Source organism: Mobula birostris, chromosome 1, assembly GCF_030028105.1.
Source record: "Mobula birostris isolate sMobBir1 chromosome 1, sMobBir1.hap1, whole genome shotgun sequence".
In the NCBI taxonomy this organism is placed as follows: Eukaryota; Metazoa; Chordata; class Chondrichthyes; order Myliobatiformes; family Myliobatidae; genus Mobula; species Mobula birostris.
The window spans coordinates 84030328-84047507 of NC_092370.1; the positions used below are offsets into that span (position 1 = coordinate 84030328).

Genomic DNA, 17180 nt, shown 5'->3' on the forward strand with positions numbered 1-17180 from the left:
TACACAATCACTTGTTGTTTGGGATACTTATAGGAGAAATGACACCACAGGCAGGACTAATTGGTAAGTGTGTTGTTTGACTCTGTAATAATTAGAATATGCATCAATGGCAGAGGAAGTAAGCAAAGATTTTGCATTTGTATAGCAACTTTCACAATCTCAGGAAGATACAAGGAACTATCCAACCGATGCGTTATGTTGAAGTCATTGTAGAACAGAAGGAAGAGAGTAGATGATGTGCACACAGCTAGATCCCAGAAAGAAGAATTTGATACTGACTAGAGATATTTTTCTGCACTGTGGGATGAATGTTTGCTGAAACATTGAGAGCTCAACAGATTTCAGTTAGAAGCAATTAACAGCAGCATCAATTGGGAGAATCGTGATTGAGGCACATTACTAGTGACCTCCAGAATCAAGTGAATAATAAAGATGGAGATATTTTATTAATAACAAAGTACCAATCCTCAGGAAAAGGACTTCAGGGTTAAACTTAGCAACACAAACAAAATGCTGGAGGAACTCAGCAGGCCAAACAGTATCTATGGAAAAAAAAGTACTGTTGACAGTCCGGGCTGAAACTCTTCGGCAGGACTGGAGAAAAAAAGCTGAGGGGTAGATTTAAAAGGTGGGGGGGGGGGGAGAGAGAACCACTAGGTGACATATGAAACCTGGAAGGGGAGGAATGAAGTAAAGAGCCGGGAAGTTGATTAGGGAAAGAGAGAGAAGGCCATGGAAGAAAGAAAAGGGGGAAAGGAGCACCAGAGGAAGACAATGAGTGGGCAAGGACATGAGGTGAGAAAGTGAAAAGGGGATGGGAAATGGAGAAGAAGGGGGTTGGGAAGAAATTACTGGAAATTTGAGAAATCGATGTTCATACCATCAGGTTGGAGGCTATCCAAACGGAATATAAGGTGTTATTCCTCCAAACTAAGTGTGGCCTCATCACGGCAGTGGAGGCCATGGATGGACATATGGGAATGGGAAGTGTAAGTGGATTTCAAATGAGTGGCTACTGGGAGTTCCTGTCTTTTCTGGCATATGGAACGCAGGTGCTTGACGAAATGGTCTCTCAATGTACATCGGGTCTCACCAATCTACAGGAGGCCACACTGGGAACACCAAACACAGTAAATTACCCCAACAGACCTACAGGTGAAGTGTCGCCTTACCTGGAAGGACTGTTTAGGGCCCTGGATGGTACTGAGGAAGGAGGTGTAGGGACACATGTAGCACTTGTTCCACTTGTCAGGAGGGAGATCACTGGGGAGGGATGAATAGACAAGGGAGTTGCATAAGGATTAATCCCTGCGGAAAGCAGAAAGTGGGGGGACGGAAAAATCTGCTTGGTGATGGGATCCCGTTGGAGATGGCGAAAGTTTCGGATCATTATGTGCTGGATGTAGAGGCTGGTGGGGTGGTAAGTGAGGACAAGAGAAGCCTATCCCTGGTAGGGTGGTGGAAGGGTGGGGTCAGAGCAGAAGTGCATGAAATGAAAGAGATGCGGTTGAGGGCAACTTCGATGGTGGCAGAAAGGAAGCCCCTTTCTTTGAAAAAGGAGGACATTACATAAAATTAGAAGCAAGAATGAAAAGCCTCATCGTGGGAGCACATGTGGTGGAGAAGGAGGAATTGAGAAAAGAGGATGGCGTAGCAGATACAATGGAGATGGAGGAATCGGCCCAAAACGTCAACCATACCTTTTTCCATGGATGCTGCCTGGCCTACTGATTTCCTTCAGCATTTTGTGTGTTTTGCTCAGATTTCCAACATCTGCAGATTTTCTCTTGCAGGGTTAAACTTGTGCAGTTCGGTTTCTTGTCAGCTTAGTCAAATGAATCAATTGCATCAGGATTTGGTCAGAAATCTAGTGCGTAAGGCTTTTGTGTTCTACTATGTGAGGTTAACATGTATTACTGAGGTAACGGTGACTTGTTCAGTAACAACAGGACAGCATTGTTCCTTGCGTGAAGCCACCTTGGCAAAAAGCTTTAAGGGCTGAGGTGGTTGATGAAAGAAGAAACTTAGCTCCTTACGTTTGAGCAGATGTATGGTATGTAATCTGGTTTAAGTATGTTTATATTATTTTCCAATAATTGAAGTGTTGTGGTGTATTCTCATTAGCAGAGAAAACTGAAGATTATTTTGATTATTATTGTTGCATGCACCAACCACCTTCCCTGTCACCTGGTCTCACCTATCACCTACAGGCATGAACTCCTCCCTGTACCCCCACCTTTTTAATTCTGGCTTCTTCCGCTCTTCAATCCAGTCCTGACAAAGGGTCTCTGTCACAAACATTGACTGTTCTTTCTCTTCCAAAGATGCTGCCTGACCTGTTGAGTTCCCGCAGTATTGTGTGTGTGTGTGTGTGTGTGTGTGTGTGTGTGTGTGTAACTCGAGATATAATGAAACACTACTTTCTGCATGCTATTGCACAGATTATTCCATACACAAGTATGTCAAGGGTGTTGGAGTAGAGTGTAGAATTGTTATTTTTGTTGTAGTTTAACTTTCCTTTGCTTGCTTCTGATTTTTATGTAATCACCAATAGTGTATGTGTGCAATTGTTCAGTAAATTTTCTAATACAACTTATTCTGTATTTTCTAGAAGCTTCAGTTTTTCTGCAGCAGGCGTCACACCACTTGAACCTGGTTATTTCATATGTTATGTACTAGCAGTGTGCTTTATCTCTAATCTAAGTTGGAGATTATTACAACTTTTTCTTTGCCTTTCTTTGTTCTTGTAACACTAAGTAAAATGGCCATAACCTCCTTGATTTCTGAGAACCTTTGAATCTACATCAATTCCAAAAAGGATAAGGAGCAGAAGTTTACCTTTCAGAACCTTGATGCTACCCCACTAACAGATAACTGATCTGATTTGGGTCTCAGCTCCAGTTCCCTTTGTGACTATTAACACTTCAGTAATCCAAAAATTGGTTCATCTCTGCTCTGATCATATTCATTGACACAGCATCCATTGCTCTATGGCTCACGATGTGGGAACTCAAGTGCAGAGGAAAGATAGATTCCAATGTAGAGACAGCAATCAGAGTCTATTCATATGAATTCCAAAAGAACATCAGTGGTTCAGCTGAGTGACACTGTGAGACAAAGATTCTCAAAACTAGGGCCCCGTGATAACCATCTGCTTAAATAATACAAGTAACATGGAAATCCTCAGTCAATCAAAGTAAACTTAACAAGTTTAAATGGAAAGCACTGGGAGACTGGAATATGAAGAGCGAACCACAAGGAAAAAGCATAAGGAACTCTTATATGATTAATAACTCTCATTAAACAACTATTACCCATTTCAGGTCCTCATGAAAACCTTAGCTCCCCACACAAGCCCTCTAGGTCAATGAATTCCAAAGAGTCAACACCCACAGAGGAAATACTTTCATGTCTCTGCCTTCAATAGTCAACCATTTCTGAAACTGCTTTCAAGGTTAAACAGACTTTTCTTACTGTTTAGCTATGAAGATAGCGGCGGGGGGTGGGGGGGGGGGTCAATATTATACCATAATACATGGGAGCAGAATCAGACTACTCAAGCCATAGAGTGCTCAGCTATTTGATCATACTGAATTATTTTCCCCCTCAACCACGTTCTCCTACCTTTCCCTCCATAGCTGAGTAAAATTAATCAGCTCCATCATGGGTCCTAGCCTCCTTAGAATCCAAGATATCTTCAAGGGGAGGTGCCTTAGGAAGGCGATGTCTATCATTAAGGATTCCCACAACCTAGTACGTGCCCTCTTCACGCTGTTACCGTCAGGAAACAGGAACTCAGCAATTCAGGAGCAGCTTCTTCCCCTCTGCCATTCGATTTCTAAATGGACATTGAATCCATGAACACTATCCCATGCTTTTTTATTTCGGTTTTTATTTATAATACTTATTTTAACTTAACTATTTTGTGTGTATATATATATATAAAAAATAGTTAAGTTAAAATAAGTATTATAAATAATACTTGGTACACATATACATACATACGTATATATACTTAAAGCAACTTGTTTTTTCTTTCTCTCTATATTAATTTATCATGTATTGCTGCCATAAAGTTAACAAATTTCATAACATATGCCAGTGATATGAAACCTGATTCTGATCAGGAACTGATCAACTTCCTCTTTAACTTGTACTCCACAGCATTCTAAAGCTGTGCCCTCCAGGTCCTAGACTTCCCCATTATTGGAAACATCCTCTCCACATCCACTCTGTCTAGTTCTTACAATATTTGGTAGATACAGGCCCAAAACATTAAGCCATTCATTCCTGGGATTATTCTTGTAAAACTTCTTTGGATCCTTTCCAGTGCCAGCACATGCTTACTTACATATGGGGCCCAAAAGAATTCAGTGTGGTCTGACCAATATTTTTGTAAATTCTAAGCATTATATCTTTGTAGTTATACATTAATCATCTCAAAATGAATTGCATTCGCCTTTCCTACTACTGACTCAAACTGTAAGTTACCCTTCAGGGAATCCTGCACTGGAACTCCCAAGCCCTTTGCACCTCTGACTACTGAATTTGCTTCCCATATAGAAAGGTGTCTATGCCTTTACTCCTTCTACCAAAGTGCAATAAACATACTCATCCCTCTGCTGTATTCCATCTGTTATTTCTTTGCTCATCCTCCTAATCTGTCTAAGTTCTTCTGCTGACTTTCTGCTTCCTCAACACTACCTGCCCCTCCACCTATCATTGTATCTTCCACAAATTTGGCCTTAAAGCCATCAATTCCATCATCCAAATCATAAACGTATAACGTGAAAAGAAGCGGTCCCAACACTGACCCCCGTGGAACACCTCTAGTCATCTGCAGCCATCTAGAAGACACATCCATTCCCACTCTTTCCTATTGCTAGTCAGCCAATCTTCTTACCCTGTTAGTATCTTTTCCTGTAATACCACATACTCTTGTTCAGCAGCTTCATGTTCAACACCTTGTTTAAGGCCTTCTGAAAATGCAAATAACCTACGTCCTCTAACTCTCCTTTGTCTTTAGAATATAGAACATAGAAATCTACAGAATGTTACAGGCCCTTCAGCCCACAATGGTGTGTCAACCATGTAATCTGCTCTAGAAACTGCCTAGAATTACCCTACCACGTTTTCCTAAACTCTATGTACCTATCTAAGAGTCTCTTATAAGGCCCTATTGTATCTGCCTCCACTGTCATCACCAGCATTGCATTCCATGCACCACGACTCTCTGTAAAAAAAAAAAATAGCCCTGACATCCCCTCTGTACCTAGTTCTAAGCACCTTAAAACTATGCCCCTTCATGTTAGCTATTTCAGCTCTGGGAAAAAGCCTCTGGCTATCAGCATGATCAATGCCTCTCATAATCTTATACACCTCTATCAGGTCACCCCTCATCCTCCGTCGCTCCAAAGAGAAAAGACTAAGTTCACTCAACCTATTCTCATAAGGCATGCTCCCCAATCCAGGCAACATCCTTGTAAATCTCCTCTGCACTCTTCGTATAGTATTCATATCCTTCCTGCAGTGAGGTGACCAGAATCGAGCACAGTACTCCAAGTGGGGTCTGACCAAGGTCTTGTTATTGCCTTTCCTGTTGTTTCCTCAAAGAATTCTAACATATTTGTCAGGGAAGATTTTCCCTAAAGGAAACTATAGTGACGCCAGCATTTTATTGTGTGCATCTAGGTATACTGACACCTCATCCTTAATAATGGAGTCCATTATGTTACCAGTTAACGAAGTGAGGCTGACTAGTATATACTTTCCTGTCTTTTCCCTCCTTCCCTTTTTAAGGAGTGGTGTAACATTTGCTTTTTTTTATTTTGAACTATTCCAAAATCTGTTGATTCTTGAAAGATCACTGCTAATATCACCACAATTTCTTCAGCTGCCTTGAAACCTTCAAGCCCTTTGAATTTTCAGTGCTAGTGTCTGTTCACAAGTGCTTCTGAGCACAAACTCCTTGCTCCCAAATATGCCCTCCTTTGTTACAGTATTATGCTATGTCTTCCTTAACATACAGTACAACTAATCAGATCAGACCTGGGCCTAATAGAGACAAATCAGACATGTCCTCATTTAGCCTGAAATGTCGACTGTACTTTTTTCCACAGAGGCTGCCCAGCCTGCTGGGTTCCTCCAGCATTTTGTGTGTGTGTTGTTGTCCTCAATTATGCATTAAGAGTCTGGGATATACATTTTAAAATGGGTTTTATACAGGAAATGGCCATTGAATGTTTTTCCTGCACACATCCTGAAGTTTTCAATGGGCTCCAATTAATATGAACATTTATCTATTGTCTTCCGCTGTGCAGTTTCTATGGTACAGGATCAGAATGTCCTATACCCAATGATTAGTTTCATAGGACTACTTAAGTGGTTCCCTGGAACAATAATTTGGACTCTTGACTTCGCAATCTACCTCACTATGTTCTTGCCCCTTATTGTTTACCTGCATGGTATTTTCTCTGTAGCTGTTATGTTCTGTATTCTGTTATTGTTTTACCTTGTTCTGTCACAATGCACTGTGTAATGATTCGATGTGTATGAACTGTACACGTGACAAGTGCTTCACTGTATTGGGGTACATATGACAATAATCAACCAATAACAGTACATTTAAAATGTCAGTTAAAGTTATATTGTATATAGGCTTTATCTCAGAGTACTTGGAGGCACACAATAAAATGCCAAAGTCAGCAAAGTTTCCTTAAGCGGAAATTCCCCGACAAATATGCTGAAATTCTTTGAGGATATTACAGACAGGATAGACAACGGAGAACCAGTTATGAATTTTAATTAATCCATAATTATGTTCTCCATAATTTAATCACTCCAGAATAATCCCTAACAGTAATGCTTGTCCATTGGCAATGTGTAATAAGCAGGAAAGATGCAAGGTGATGCTCCCTGCATCTGTTTCCATGGTGACAGAATGCAATAAAACATCAATTGTTCTAGAATACACTCTCTGAGAGCTGTGGAGAGAGAAACTTTCTAAAGATGTCAAAACTATCTATATGAGCACGACTCCTCAGTGTTTAAAAGGTTGTGCGTAGTGTTGGTTAATAGGATTAGCACTGATAGGTTCTTAATCATCAGCATTGAAATGGTGGATCAACAGGTGGTATCATGTGAAATTCTGGAGAAACTCAGCAGGCCAGTGATGATGAAAGATCTCAGACTGGAAGCTTGATTTCCATTTCCTGCCACAGTTGCTGCCTGACGTGCTGAGATCCTCCAGCATTTTATATGTGTGTTGCTCAAGATTTCTAGCATATGCAGAATCGCTTGTGACTTCCTGATGTTTTCTCAAAGCACTTTGTGTATTTGTGTCAATTATAGTTTGGATCTCAACTGGTGTATTTAGATTAGATTATGAGAACACTCAGTCCTCTTTTATTGTCATTTAGAAATGCATACATGCATTAAGAAGTGATACAATGTTTCTCTGGAGTGATATCACAGAAAACAGGACGGACTAAAGACTAACACTGACAGAACCACATAATTAAAACATATAGTTACAGCAGTGCAAAACAACACCATAATTTGATGAAGAACAGACCATAGGCACGGTAAAAAAAAAAGTCTCAAAGTCCTGAGTCGATCGACTCCTGAGTCCCAGATAGTAGGCGGCAAAAGGGAGAAGCTCCCTGCCATAAACCTCCAGGCACCGTCAACTTGCCAATACCTTGGAAGCAGCCGACCACAGCCAACACTGAGTCCATCCGTCTGAAAAACTTCGAGCTTCTGACCAGCCTCTCTGATACAGCCTCCCGAGTGCCATCCTCTGCCGAGCACCTTCGACCTCTCCCCGGCCGCTGAAACACGCAAAGCCGAGGATTTTGAGGCCTTCAGCTCCAGAGATACTGGTTACCACACAGTAGCAGTGGCAGCGAAGCGGGCATTTCAGAAATTTTCCAGATGTTTCTCCATGCTCTCACGTCTATCTCCATCAAATCAGAATTGTGCATGGTCCCCTACTTGACAGATAACAGATATCATCACCGAAGTGGCCGCGCACGCTGCCGTCATGCCACCATCTTCTCCCCCCACCCAGGAGGATTATTTCAATTTATTTTATTCCAATTGATAAAATTAAGTCACAAGGCCAATCGGACTATTGTTTCCATGCCAATCAAAAAAGAGCCAGTGTGTCAGCTCCTGCTTGGTCCATAGTCCTCCAGATCATTGAACTTCAATTTCACAACAAAGTATATATTAAATGGTCTAAACAGTATCATATACATATAGAAGTTCTAACATAAGCTCACAATAGCCAATTCAGTCAGGCATCATCTGAAGAGAAGAAAATAGTTATTGTTTCAGTCCAGTGACCCTGTGTCTGAAATGCTCTGTACTTTGAACAGAGAGGAGGGTACTTGAAGCTTGCAAAATTTTTATTGCAATAAATATGTTTGCAAGTGAATGCTCAACTATGATTCAGCTTTGTCAGTCTGGAGATTGCGTTGTTTAAAAATGAGATTTTGCTGCTTTTAACTTAATTTCAGGAAAGAGATTGAATTCTAATCAAATTTATTTTGGGAAGACTATTTATTTGTAGAGTGTGCGGTGCTGCTGTGGATTTACATTACAAAGACAAAATGTTTTAAAATTGGGTGGTTTGCTTCCTGTGCAGGTATTCCATTAATCGTCAGACAAATATGGGCGGTGCCTTCATCATTGACGCAAACAACGGGACCATCATAACTTCTCAATCCCTCGACCGAGAGGAGATCCCTTGGTACAATGTATCAGTGTGGGCTTCAGAAGCAAGTAAGTTCATACTCAGTAACACCAATAAATGCTGGAGCCATTCGGCAGGTCTTTGAAATAATCATTAAATTGGAATGTTAACTCTCATTCACTCGCCAATGGTGCTGCCTGACCTACTGAGTGTTTCCAGCACTTTACATTTCTCTTTCAGATTTACACCATCGACTATTTTGTTTCCATTTTAAAAGTTCGTTCTTAATCATCTAGTTTTTGATTTTCAATAGCAGCTTCCTACATCAGGCTGAATTTCACCAAGTAATTATTTTGTTAATTTCTTTAATTTAGTTCATAACAGTTCTGATGAGGGTCTTGTATTTTACATGTACAAGGAAGGAGTTGTAATTCAGTAACAATTCCATCGCTTAAACATTTTTCCAATTGCATTGAGATTTTTCTGTGCATTGTTTGATAGTTCTGGATTATCAATCTAGTAATACAATCAGAAAGCTGCTATTACCTATAGTTTGCAAAGCAGAATGAACAGAGACATTAGTCTCAAACAAGAGAAAATCGGCAGATGCTGGAAATCCAAGCAACACACACAAAATGCTGGAGGAACTCAGCAGGCCAGGCAGCATCTATGGAAAAGAGTAAACAGTCGACATACTGAGCTGTAATCCTTCTCGAGCATTTTGTGTGTATTACCTAGAGCCATTAATTTGACCATCATTCTCTCTTCAGCATCCAAAACTTGAACGTCCTCAAAATCTGGCACACGGTGGAAGGCAATAATGTTATTATGTTAACCCTTTCAGTTCACTTATTATGTTATGTGATCTATCTCCATCAAAAGCAGTTAGTAGGACTAATTTCCTGAGTAGTACTTCAATCCAGATTCAAGCAGTCCAGCACCTCCTCATCATAGAGAATCATAGGGTTGTGCAACACAGAAATGGGTTCTTCAGCTGAGGGTGTTCATGCTGATCATTATACCTGTCTATTCTAATCACACTTACCCATTTTGGGTGCATTGCCTTCCATGCCAGACATTTATAACAGCTCGTTAGAGACCTGAACCTTTTCTTTAAACCCATAAACCAGATGGAAAACCAGTGCCGATGAGAAGAACAACATCACACAACAAGACAAGAGATAGCACAGTGAAGGATTGATGAGAAAAAGTTGTATATGGGATTACCTACCCCTCAAACAGGACCCTACTACTGCCAAAGAGCCATCAGCCATCTTGACTTCACTACTCCTCTCTCCTATTCCAACCCCACTCCTTCCGAACGCATTGCTTTCCACTCTCTCCACACTCAGCAACAAACCCGCAGATAAGGGGAGTGCCGTTGAAGTCTGGTGGACTGACCTCTACCTTGCAGAGGCCAGGCAACAACAGTCAGACACCTCCGCTTACCTACCCTTCAAAATGAACTCCACTAAGGAGCACCAGGCCATTGTCTCCCACACCATCACCGACTTTATTAACTCTGGGGATCTCCTGTCCACTACCGGCAACCTCATAGTTCCTTCACCCTGCACCTCCTATTTCTTTCTCCTACTCAAGATCTATAAACCTGCCTGTCCAGGTAGACCTATTGTTTCTGCTTGTTCCTAGTCCTCTGAACTTGTACCTGCATACCTCGACTCAGTTTTATATCCCCTATTTCAGTTCCTTCCTACCTACAACACTGACACTTCACAGGCTCTTGATCTTTTCAATTATTTCAAGTTCCCCAATCATCTTATTTTCTCTATGGATGTCAAGTCCCTATACTCCTCCATCCCCCACCAGAAAGGCCTCAAAACTCGCCTTTTCTTTCTTGATACCATACGCAACCAGCTCCCCCTCACCACCACTTTCTTCCGTCTACAGAACTTGTCCTAACTCTCAATAATTTCTCCTTTGGCTCCTCCTACTTCCTTCAAACAAGAGGTGTAGCCATGGGCACTCACTTGGGTCCTAGTTGTGTCTGTCTTTGTCTGTCTTTTTTACAGCAATGTGGAACAGTCTATGTTGCAAGCCTACACCGGTATCATGCCCCTACTTTTCTTGTGCTATATCAATGACTGCATTGGTGCTGTTTCCAGCACTTAGGCCAAGTTCGTTGACTTCATCAACTTTGCCTCCAACGTCCACCCTGCCCTCAAATTTACCTCCCACCCCTTTCTCAATTGTTGCTTCTATCTCTTGCATCAGCTTATCTACCTATATCTTTAATAAACCTACTGATTCTCACAGCTACCTGGACTATACCTCTTCTCACCGTTACTTATAAAAGCACCATCCCCTTCTCTCAACTCCTCTGTCCCTGTCGTATCTGATCTCAGGATGAGGCTTTTCATTCCAGAACTAAGGAGATGTCCTCCTTCCTCAAAGAAAGGGGATTCCCTTCCTCCACCATCAATACTGCCCTCAACCACATTTCTTCCATTTCACACACATCTGGCCTCACACCATCCACCTGCCTCCACATCCAGCAAATAATTCTCCATAACTTCCGCCTTCTCCATCAGAATACTACAACCAAGCACATCTTTCCCTCCCCCTCACTTTCTGCTTTCCACTAGGATCGCTCTTACATGGCTCCCTTGTCCATTCATCCCTCCTGACTGATCTCCCTCAGTGCACTTATCTTTGCAAGTGGTACAGGTGCAACACCTGCCCCTACACCTCCTTCCTCACTACCACTCAGGGCCCCAAACAGTTCATCCAGGTGAGGCAACACTTCACCTGTGAGTCTGTTGGGGTCATCTACTGTATCCAGTGTGGCCTCCTGTATATTGGTGAGACCTGGCGTAGATTGGGAGACTGCTTTGAGTACTTATTCTCTATCCCCCAGAAAAAGCGGGATCTCCCAGTGGCCGCCCATTTTAATCTACTTCCCATTCCCATTCTGACACGTCAATCCATGGCCTCTTCTACTGCTGTGATGAGGTCACACACAGGTTGCAGGAGCAGCACCTTATACTCCATCTGGGTAACCTCCAACCTGATGGCATGAACATCAATTTTTTGATCTTCTGTAATGCTCCCCCCATCCACCTTCACCTTTTTCCATTCCCATTTCCCTCTCTCACCTTATCTCCTTACCTCTCTCTGGTGCTGTTCCCCCTTCCCTTTCTTCCATGGCCTTCTGTCCTCTCCTTTCCGATTCCCCCTTATCCCCTTTCTCCAGCCCTTTATCTCTTTCACCAAATGACTTCCCAGCTCTTTACTTCATCCCTCTCCCTGTTTCACCTATCATCTACTACCTTGTATTTCTTCTTCCCCTCCCCCAACTTCTTGAGCTGACTTCTCATCTTTTTTTTTACCAGTCCTGATGAAGGGTCTCGGCCTGAAATGTCAACTGTTTACTCTTTTCCATAGATGCTGTTAGGCCTGCTGAGTCCCTCCAACATTTTTTTGTGTGTTGCTTAGATGAGAGAGGAAGATTTGATCTTCCATCTTCCTGCATCTCTGAGGAAGAGAACACCATTCAGTCCACATCTTCCCTAACTAGTTCTATCATTTGGAAGCATAATCAATCTGTGACCTAACCTAATATTCCTTATTCCTTAATAGTTTTGGTTAATAAAAATCCATTGACATTAGATATAAAACATACAATTACCACACAATCAATGGTGCTGGAGTGTGGTGACTCTATGCTAAACTGTATCTAGCAAATTCTCTCATAATTTCAATTTTCTATTCTTATCCCAGTCCATCATGTAATTTAGCTTTCCCTTCCTTGACTCCATCTACATTTCCTTTTTCCTTGGAAAAGCAGCCGACATAACCAAGGACACCCCTCCCACCCTTGTTATTCTCTCATCTCCCTGCCCTCTCCCATTGAACAGAAGATACAAAAGTTTGAAAGCACATAGCACTAAACTCAAGTACACTTTCTACCTTGTGGTTATATTGGCATTGGTTTATTATTGTCACGTACCAAGATACAGTAAAAAGCTTGTTTATGCAGATCAAATCATTACACAGTGCATTGAGAAAGAATAATGTAAAACAATAACAATGAAAAATAAAGAGTAAAAGCTACCAGAAGAGTGTAATGAAGGTAAACAATAAAGAGCAAGATCATAATGAGGTAGGTTGCAAGGCCTAAGATCCATATTTTGGAACAAAAAGTCCATACAAGAGTCTGATAACAGTGGGATAGAAGCTGTCCTTGGGCCTGGTGGTACATGACTTCAGGCTTTTGTATCTTCTGCTCGATTGGAGAGGGGAAAAGAAAGAATGTCTGAGGTGGGTGAGATTTTTAATTATGCAGGTTACTTTACTGCAGCAGTTTGAAGTATAGATCCGTTGAGGGGAGACTGGTTCCTGCGATATGCTGAGCTGTGTCCACAGCAGTTGTCATACCAAGCCTTTATGCATCCAGATAGAATGCTTTCTATGGTGCATTGATAAAAATTGGTATAATTGGTAATGTTATAAGACTATTGAATGGACCTCTTCTATGTTAAAGATGAACAACTGATCTCCCGATCTACTCATGACCCTTGCAGTTTATTTGCCAACCTGAAATGCACTTTCTCCATGGCTGCAACAGTACCTTCTGCATTCTATTTTGTTTTTACTACCTCAATACACTCATGGTATGATCGGCTTGGGTGGCGCACATCGTTTCATTTTACCTTATATCAGTACATGGCAACAAACCAATACCATTCATGGAAGAGGTTCAAAATTGCAATCAAACTGTCAAGTATGATTACTTGTTCCATTTCATATTATCTGCGTATTATAATAAATATCCCGTTACTTCTAGTTTTCTGTGTCCTTGAGACCACGACTCACTCATCATCTCTATTTAAATGAGGTACTATCATGTAAATAATCATGCAAGTACTTTGAAGGATAACACTTACACACCAATTAGTTTTGGGTATATCTCACTGTTCCTCATTACTAGGTTTCAGCCTAAGAATCCCATATCTAGGAGAACCTGCATTACCAGGTCTGCAGATGTTCCAGAAGATGGTTCAGCCCGTTTTTCAAGGACAGTTACAAAAGGGTAGTATCTCTTCTACCTGTGATCCCTACATATCATGTGGTAAATTATATAAAACGTAACTTGTTATTACTGAGTCACTACTCAATCAATACTGTGAGCTTAGATTTAGATTATGAGAACACTCAGTCCTCTTTTATTGTCACTTATAATGCATACATGCATTAAGAAATGATACAATGTTTCTCCAGAGTGATATCACAGAAAACAGGACAAACCAAAGACTAACACTGACAGAACCACATAATTATAACATATAGTTACAGCAGTGCAAAGCAATACCATAATTTGATGAAGAACAAACCATGGGCACGGTAAAAAAGGTCTGAAAAGTCCCTGAGTCGATCGACTCCCGAGTCCCCGATAGCAGGTGGCAAAAGGGGGAAACTCCCTGCCATAAACCTCCAGGCACCGTCAACTTGCCGAAGCCTTGGAAGCAGCCGACCACAACCGACACTGAATCCATCCATCCGAAAACTTCGAGCCTCCGACCAGCCCCTCCGATACAGCCTCCTGAGTGCCATCGTCTGCCGAGCACCTTCGACCTAGCCCCGACCGCTGAAACAAGCAAAGCCAAGAATTTCGGGGCCTTCTGCTCCGGAGATTCCGGTTACCACACAGTAGCAGCGGCAGCGAAGCGGGCATTTCAGAAGTTTTCTAGGTGTTCCTCTGTACTCTCACATCTGTCTCCATCAAATCAGAATTGTGCACAGTCCCCTACTTGACAGATAACAGATATTCATCACCGGAGAGGTCACGCGCGCCACCATCGTGCCGCCATCTTCCCCGCCTAATAGATGATCAAATTCAGAAACTGTGGTGTTAAAAAGACAATCCAACTAATCAGCTCATTCTGGCTGGCACAATGGTATATCTCGTAGTGCTATTGCCCCATAGCTCCAATATCCCAGGTTCAGTCCTGATCTCCGGCACTGTCTAATTCATGTTCTCACTGTGATTACATTGATTCCCCTGGACGCTTCAATTCCTTCCATATCCCAAAAGTAGACAAGTTGTTAAGTTAATTAACCCTAATGGGAGAATTTGTGGGTGATTAGATTATAGGATTGTAGGGAGAATTAAATGGGATCAGTTTAGGATTAATGTAAATGGACACTGATCTTCAGATTGAAGGGTCTGTCGCCATGTGTGAAACAAATGGAAAATCTTTAAAAATCAGTAACAGTCTTTAAGCAATGGCAGGCATTGAGCAAAATTGTCAGAAGAAGTGATTAGGCTTAGAGGAAAAAGAGGTATAAATATTAGTAAACCCTTCTTCATTATCCCTTCCTTTCTCCAGATGACTCAAAGAAGATTACCTCTGTTTTGGTACACATAGGAGTCCTGGATAAGAATGATCACTCTCCGATGTTTCCAATTCCCTATGAAACATTTGTGTGTGAAAATGCAAAGTACGGGCAGGTAAGAAATCCCCAGAAACAGGAGGCTGTTCCTGTTGCAAATTATTCTCACTTGCCATGTGGGAGATGCAAGTATCATTTCAGGAGTTTTTTGAATTCACTCCATGGGGTGTGGTCCTTGATTTGAGGGAAGTTTACCTATCTAATTGAGTGGACTTTGGGTTAGGTATTACATATAAGTTGTCAAAAAAATCAATGAAAGATTATGTTATGATCTACTGATTTCGGGGTCCTCATTGTTGATACTTTATTTAATACACAAAATATTTCATGGCCTAAGTAGCAGAATTTATGGAGAAGTAAATGCAGGTATCTGGAGGCAACACAATAGTGCAATGGTGTCTCACGGCTCCAAAGGCCCAGTTTCGATCCTAACATTGAGTGCTGTCAATGTGGAGATTGCACGTTCTTCCTGTGACTCTATGGGTTTCCTCTGTGTGTTCCAGTTTCTGATGATGTGGTGGCTGGTAGATTATTTAACTGTAATGGGGAGATAGCAGTATGATCTGGGTGGGAGGAGATCCAATGCAGATCCAAGGAGTAGAATATGGATTTAGTGTCATTGGGCGTGTGATGGTCAGCAGAGATTCAGTGGGCTGATAGGTCTGTTTATATGTGACATGACTCTGCAGACCTGCTGGAACAGATTCAATTATGTTGAAAAGAACACTAGATAAGCACTTGTCAGAAAAAGATTTATGGAGTTCTGGGGAGAGGGTAATTGGATCAATTTAAAATGAGTTGGCAGAAAAAGGACAGTAATTGTTCACATGAAAAGTTACAGCCTTGGATTGTTATACCTGGAGAATACTGGAACACCTGGATGGATTGGAAGTGGAGAAAATGTTTCCATTAGTAGGAGAGTCCAGAATCTGAGGGCGCAGGATCAGAATTATAGGGCATTCCTTTAGAACTGAGATATGGAATTTTTTCTGCCAGAAGGTGGTGAATCCGTAGAATTTGTTGCACAGAGAGATGTGGAAGCCAAATCAATGAGTATATTTGAGGCAGTGATATAATGTTATTGGTAAAGGGCTTCATGGTTACGGGCAGAGGTGGGAGAATGGGGTGGGGTGGTGCTTCTATGTCAGATGGTCTTGCAAAGACTCTGAGAAGAAATGGGAAGTCTAAAATTAAGGTCTGAATCATTTTATGGGTCCCCAGAACACTCAGGTAAATGGAAATTGGTAATATTTCCATTTACGGTAAAGTTCAGAATTTAATCCAATGCCTTCTGCAACAGGATCTTCAAGGCCTGATGGAGTTTTACCCAATAAATTAATCAAGGGATATGGAGGTGGTTTAAGAAGGTGGTGCTGAAGTTATAAGCACAACAGACAAGAGAGGCTAAATGGCCTATCCTGTTTGTTTCTTCGCATTCTTATTTTTCCCAATATCCACCAAGATAATCAGAGGCTTTTTCCCAGGGCTGAAAGGCTATCACAAGAGGGCATAGCTTTAAGGTGCTTGGAAGAAGCTACAAAGGAGATGTCAGGGGTAAGTTTTTACGCAGAGTGGTAAGTGCGTGGAATGGGCTGCCGGCAATGGTGGTGGAGGCGGATATGATAGGGTCTTTTAAGAGACTCCTGGAGAGTTACATGGAGTTTAGAAAAATAGAGGGCTATAGGTAACCCTAGGTAATTTCTAAAATAAATACATGTTCGGCACAGCATTGTGGGTCAAAGGGCCTGTATTGTGCTGTAGGTTTTCTATGTTTCTATGTAACCCTCCTTCAACCATTCCAATTCCATTGACCATCAGATCCCACTGACTATCAGGGAGCTCTTAGTTGTCTGGACGAGCACTCTGAAAGCCATGTATGCTATTCTTAAAGCATAAAGGAGGAAATGATCAGACATTGCAAGGCCGACATTAAATATAGCTAAGCAATTTTAGCAGTGTTTTTTTTAATGGCCATCTAACTAAATCCCCTGGTAATTTATTTTGCTTTTTATGGGTTAAGGATGAAAAACTACATAACATAGGACATAAGGAGCAGAATTTGGCCATTCAGCCC

General features: G+C 41.6%; 1 protein-coding gene across 3 annotated transcripts in view; it reads left to right on the forward strand.

Moving 5' to 3' along the window:
* The window catches only part of LOC140197795 (cadherin-7-like), a 147313-nt gene that overhangs the window by 94156 nt on the left and 35977 nt on the right, over nt 1–17180 (forward strand). For all 3 annotated transcript variants that reach the window (XM_072258264.1, XM_072258248.1, XM_072258257.1), the window contains exons 8-9: nt 8648–8784; nt 15043–15164. In XM_072258264.1, the coding sequence (XP_072114365.1) occupies nt 8648–8784; nt 15043–15164 (259 nt within the window). The remainder of the gene's footprint in view (nt 1–8647; nt 8785–15042; nt 15165–17180) is intronic.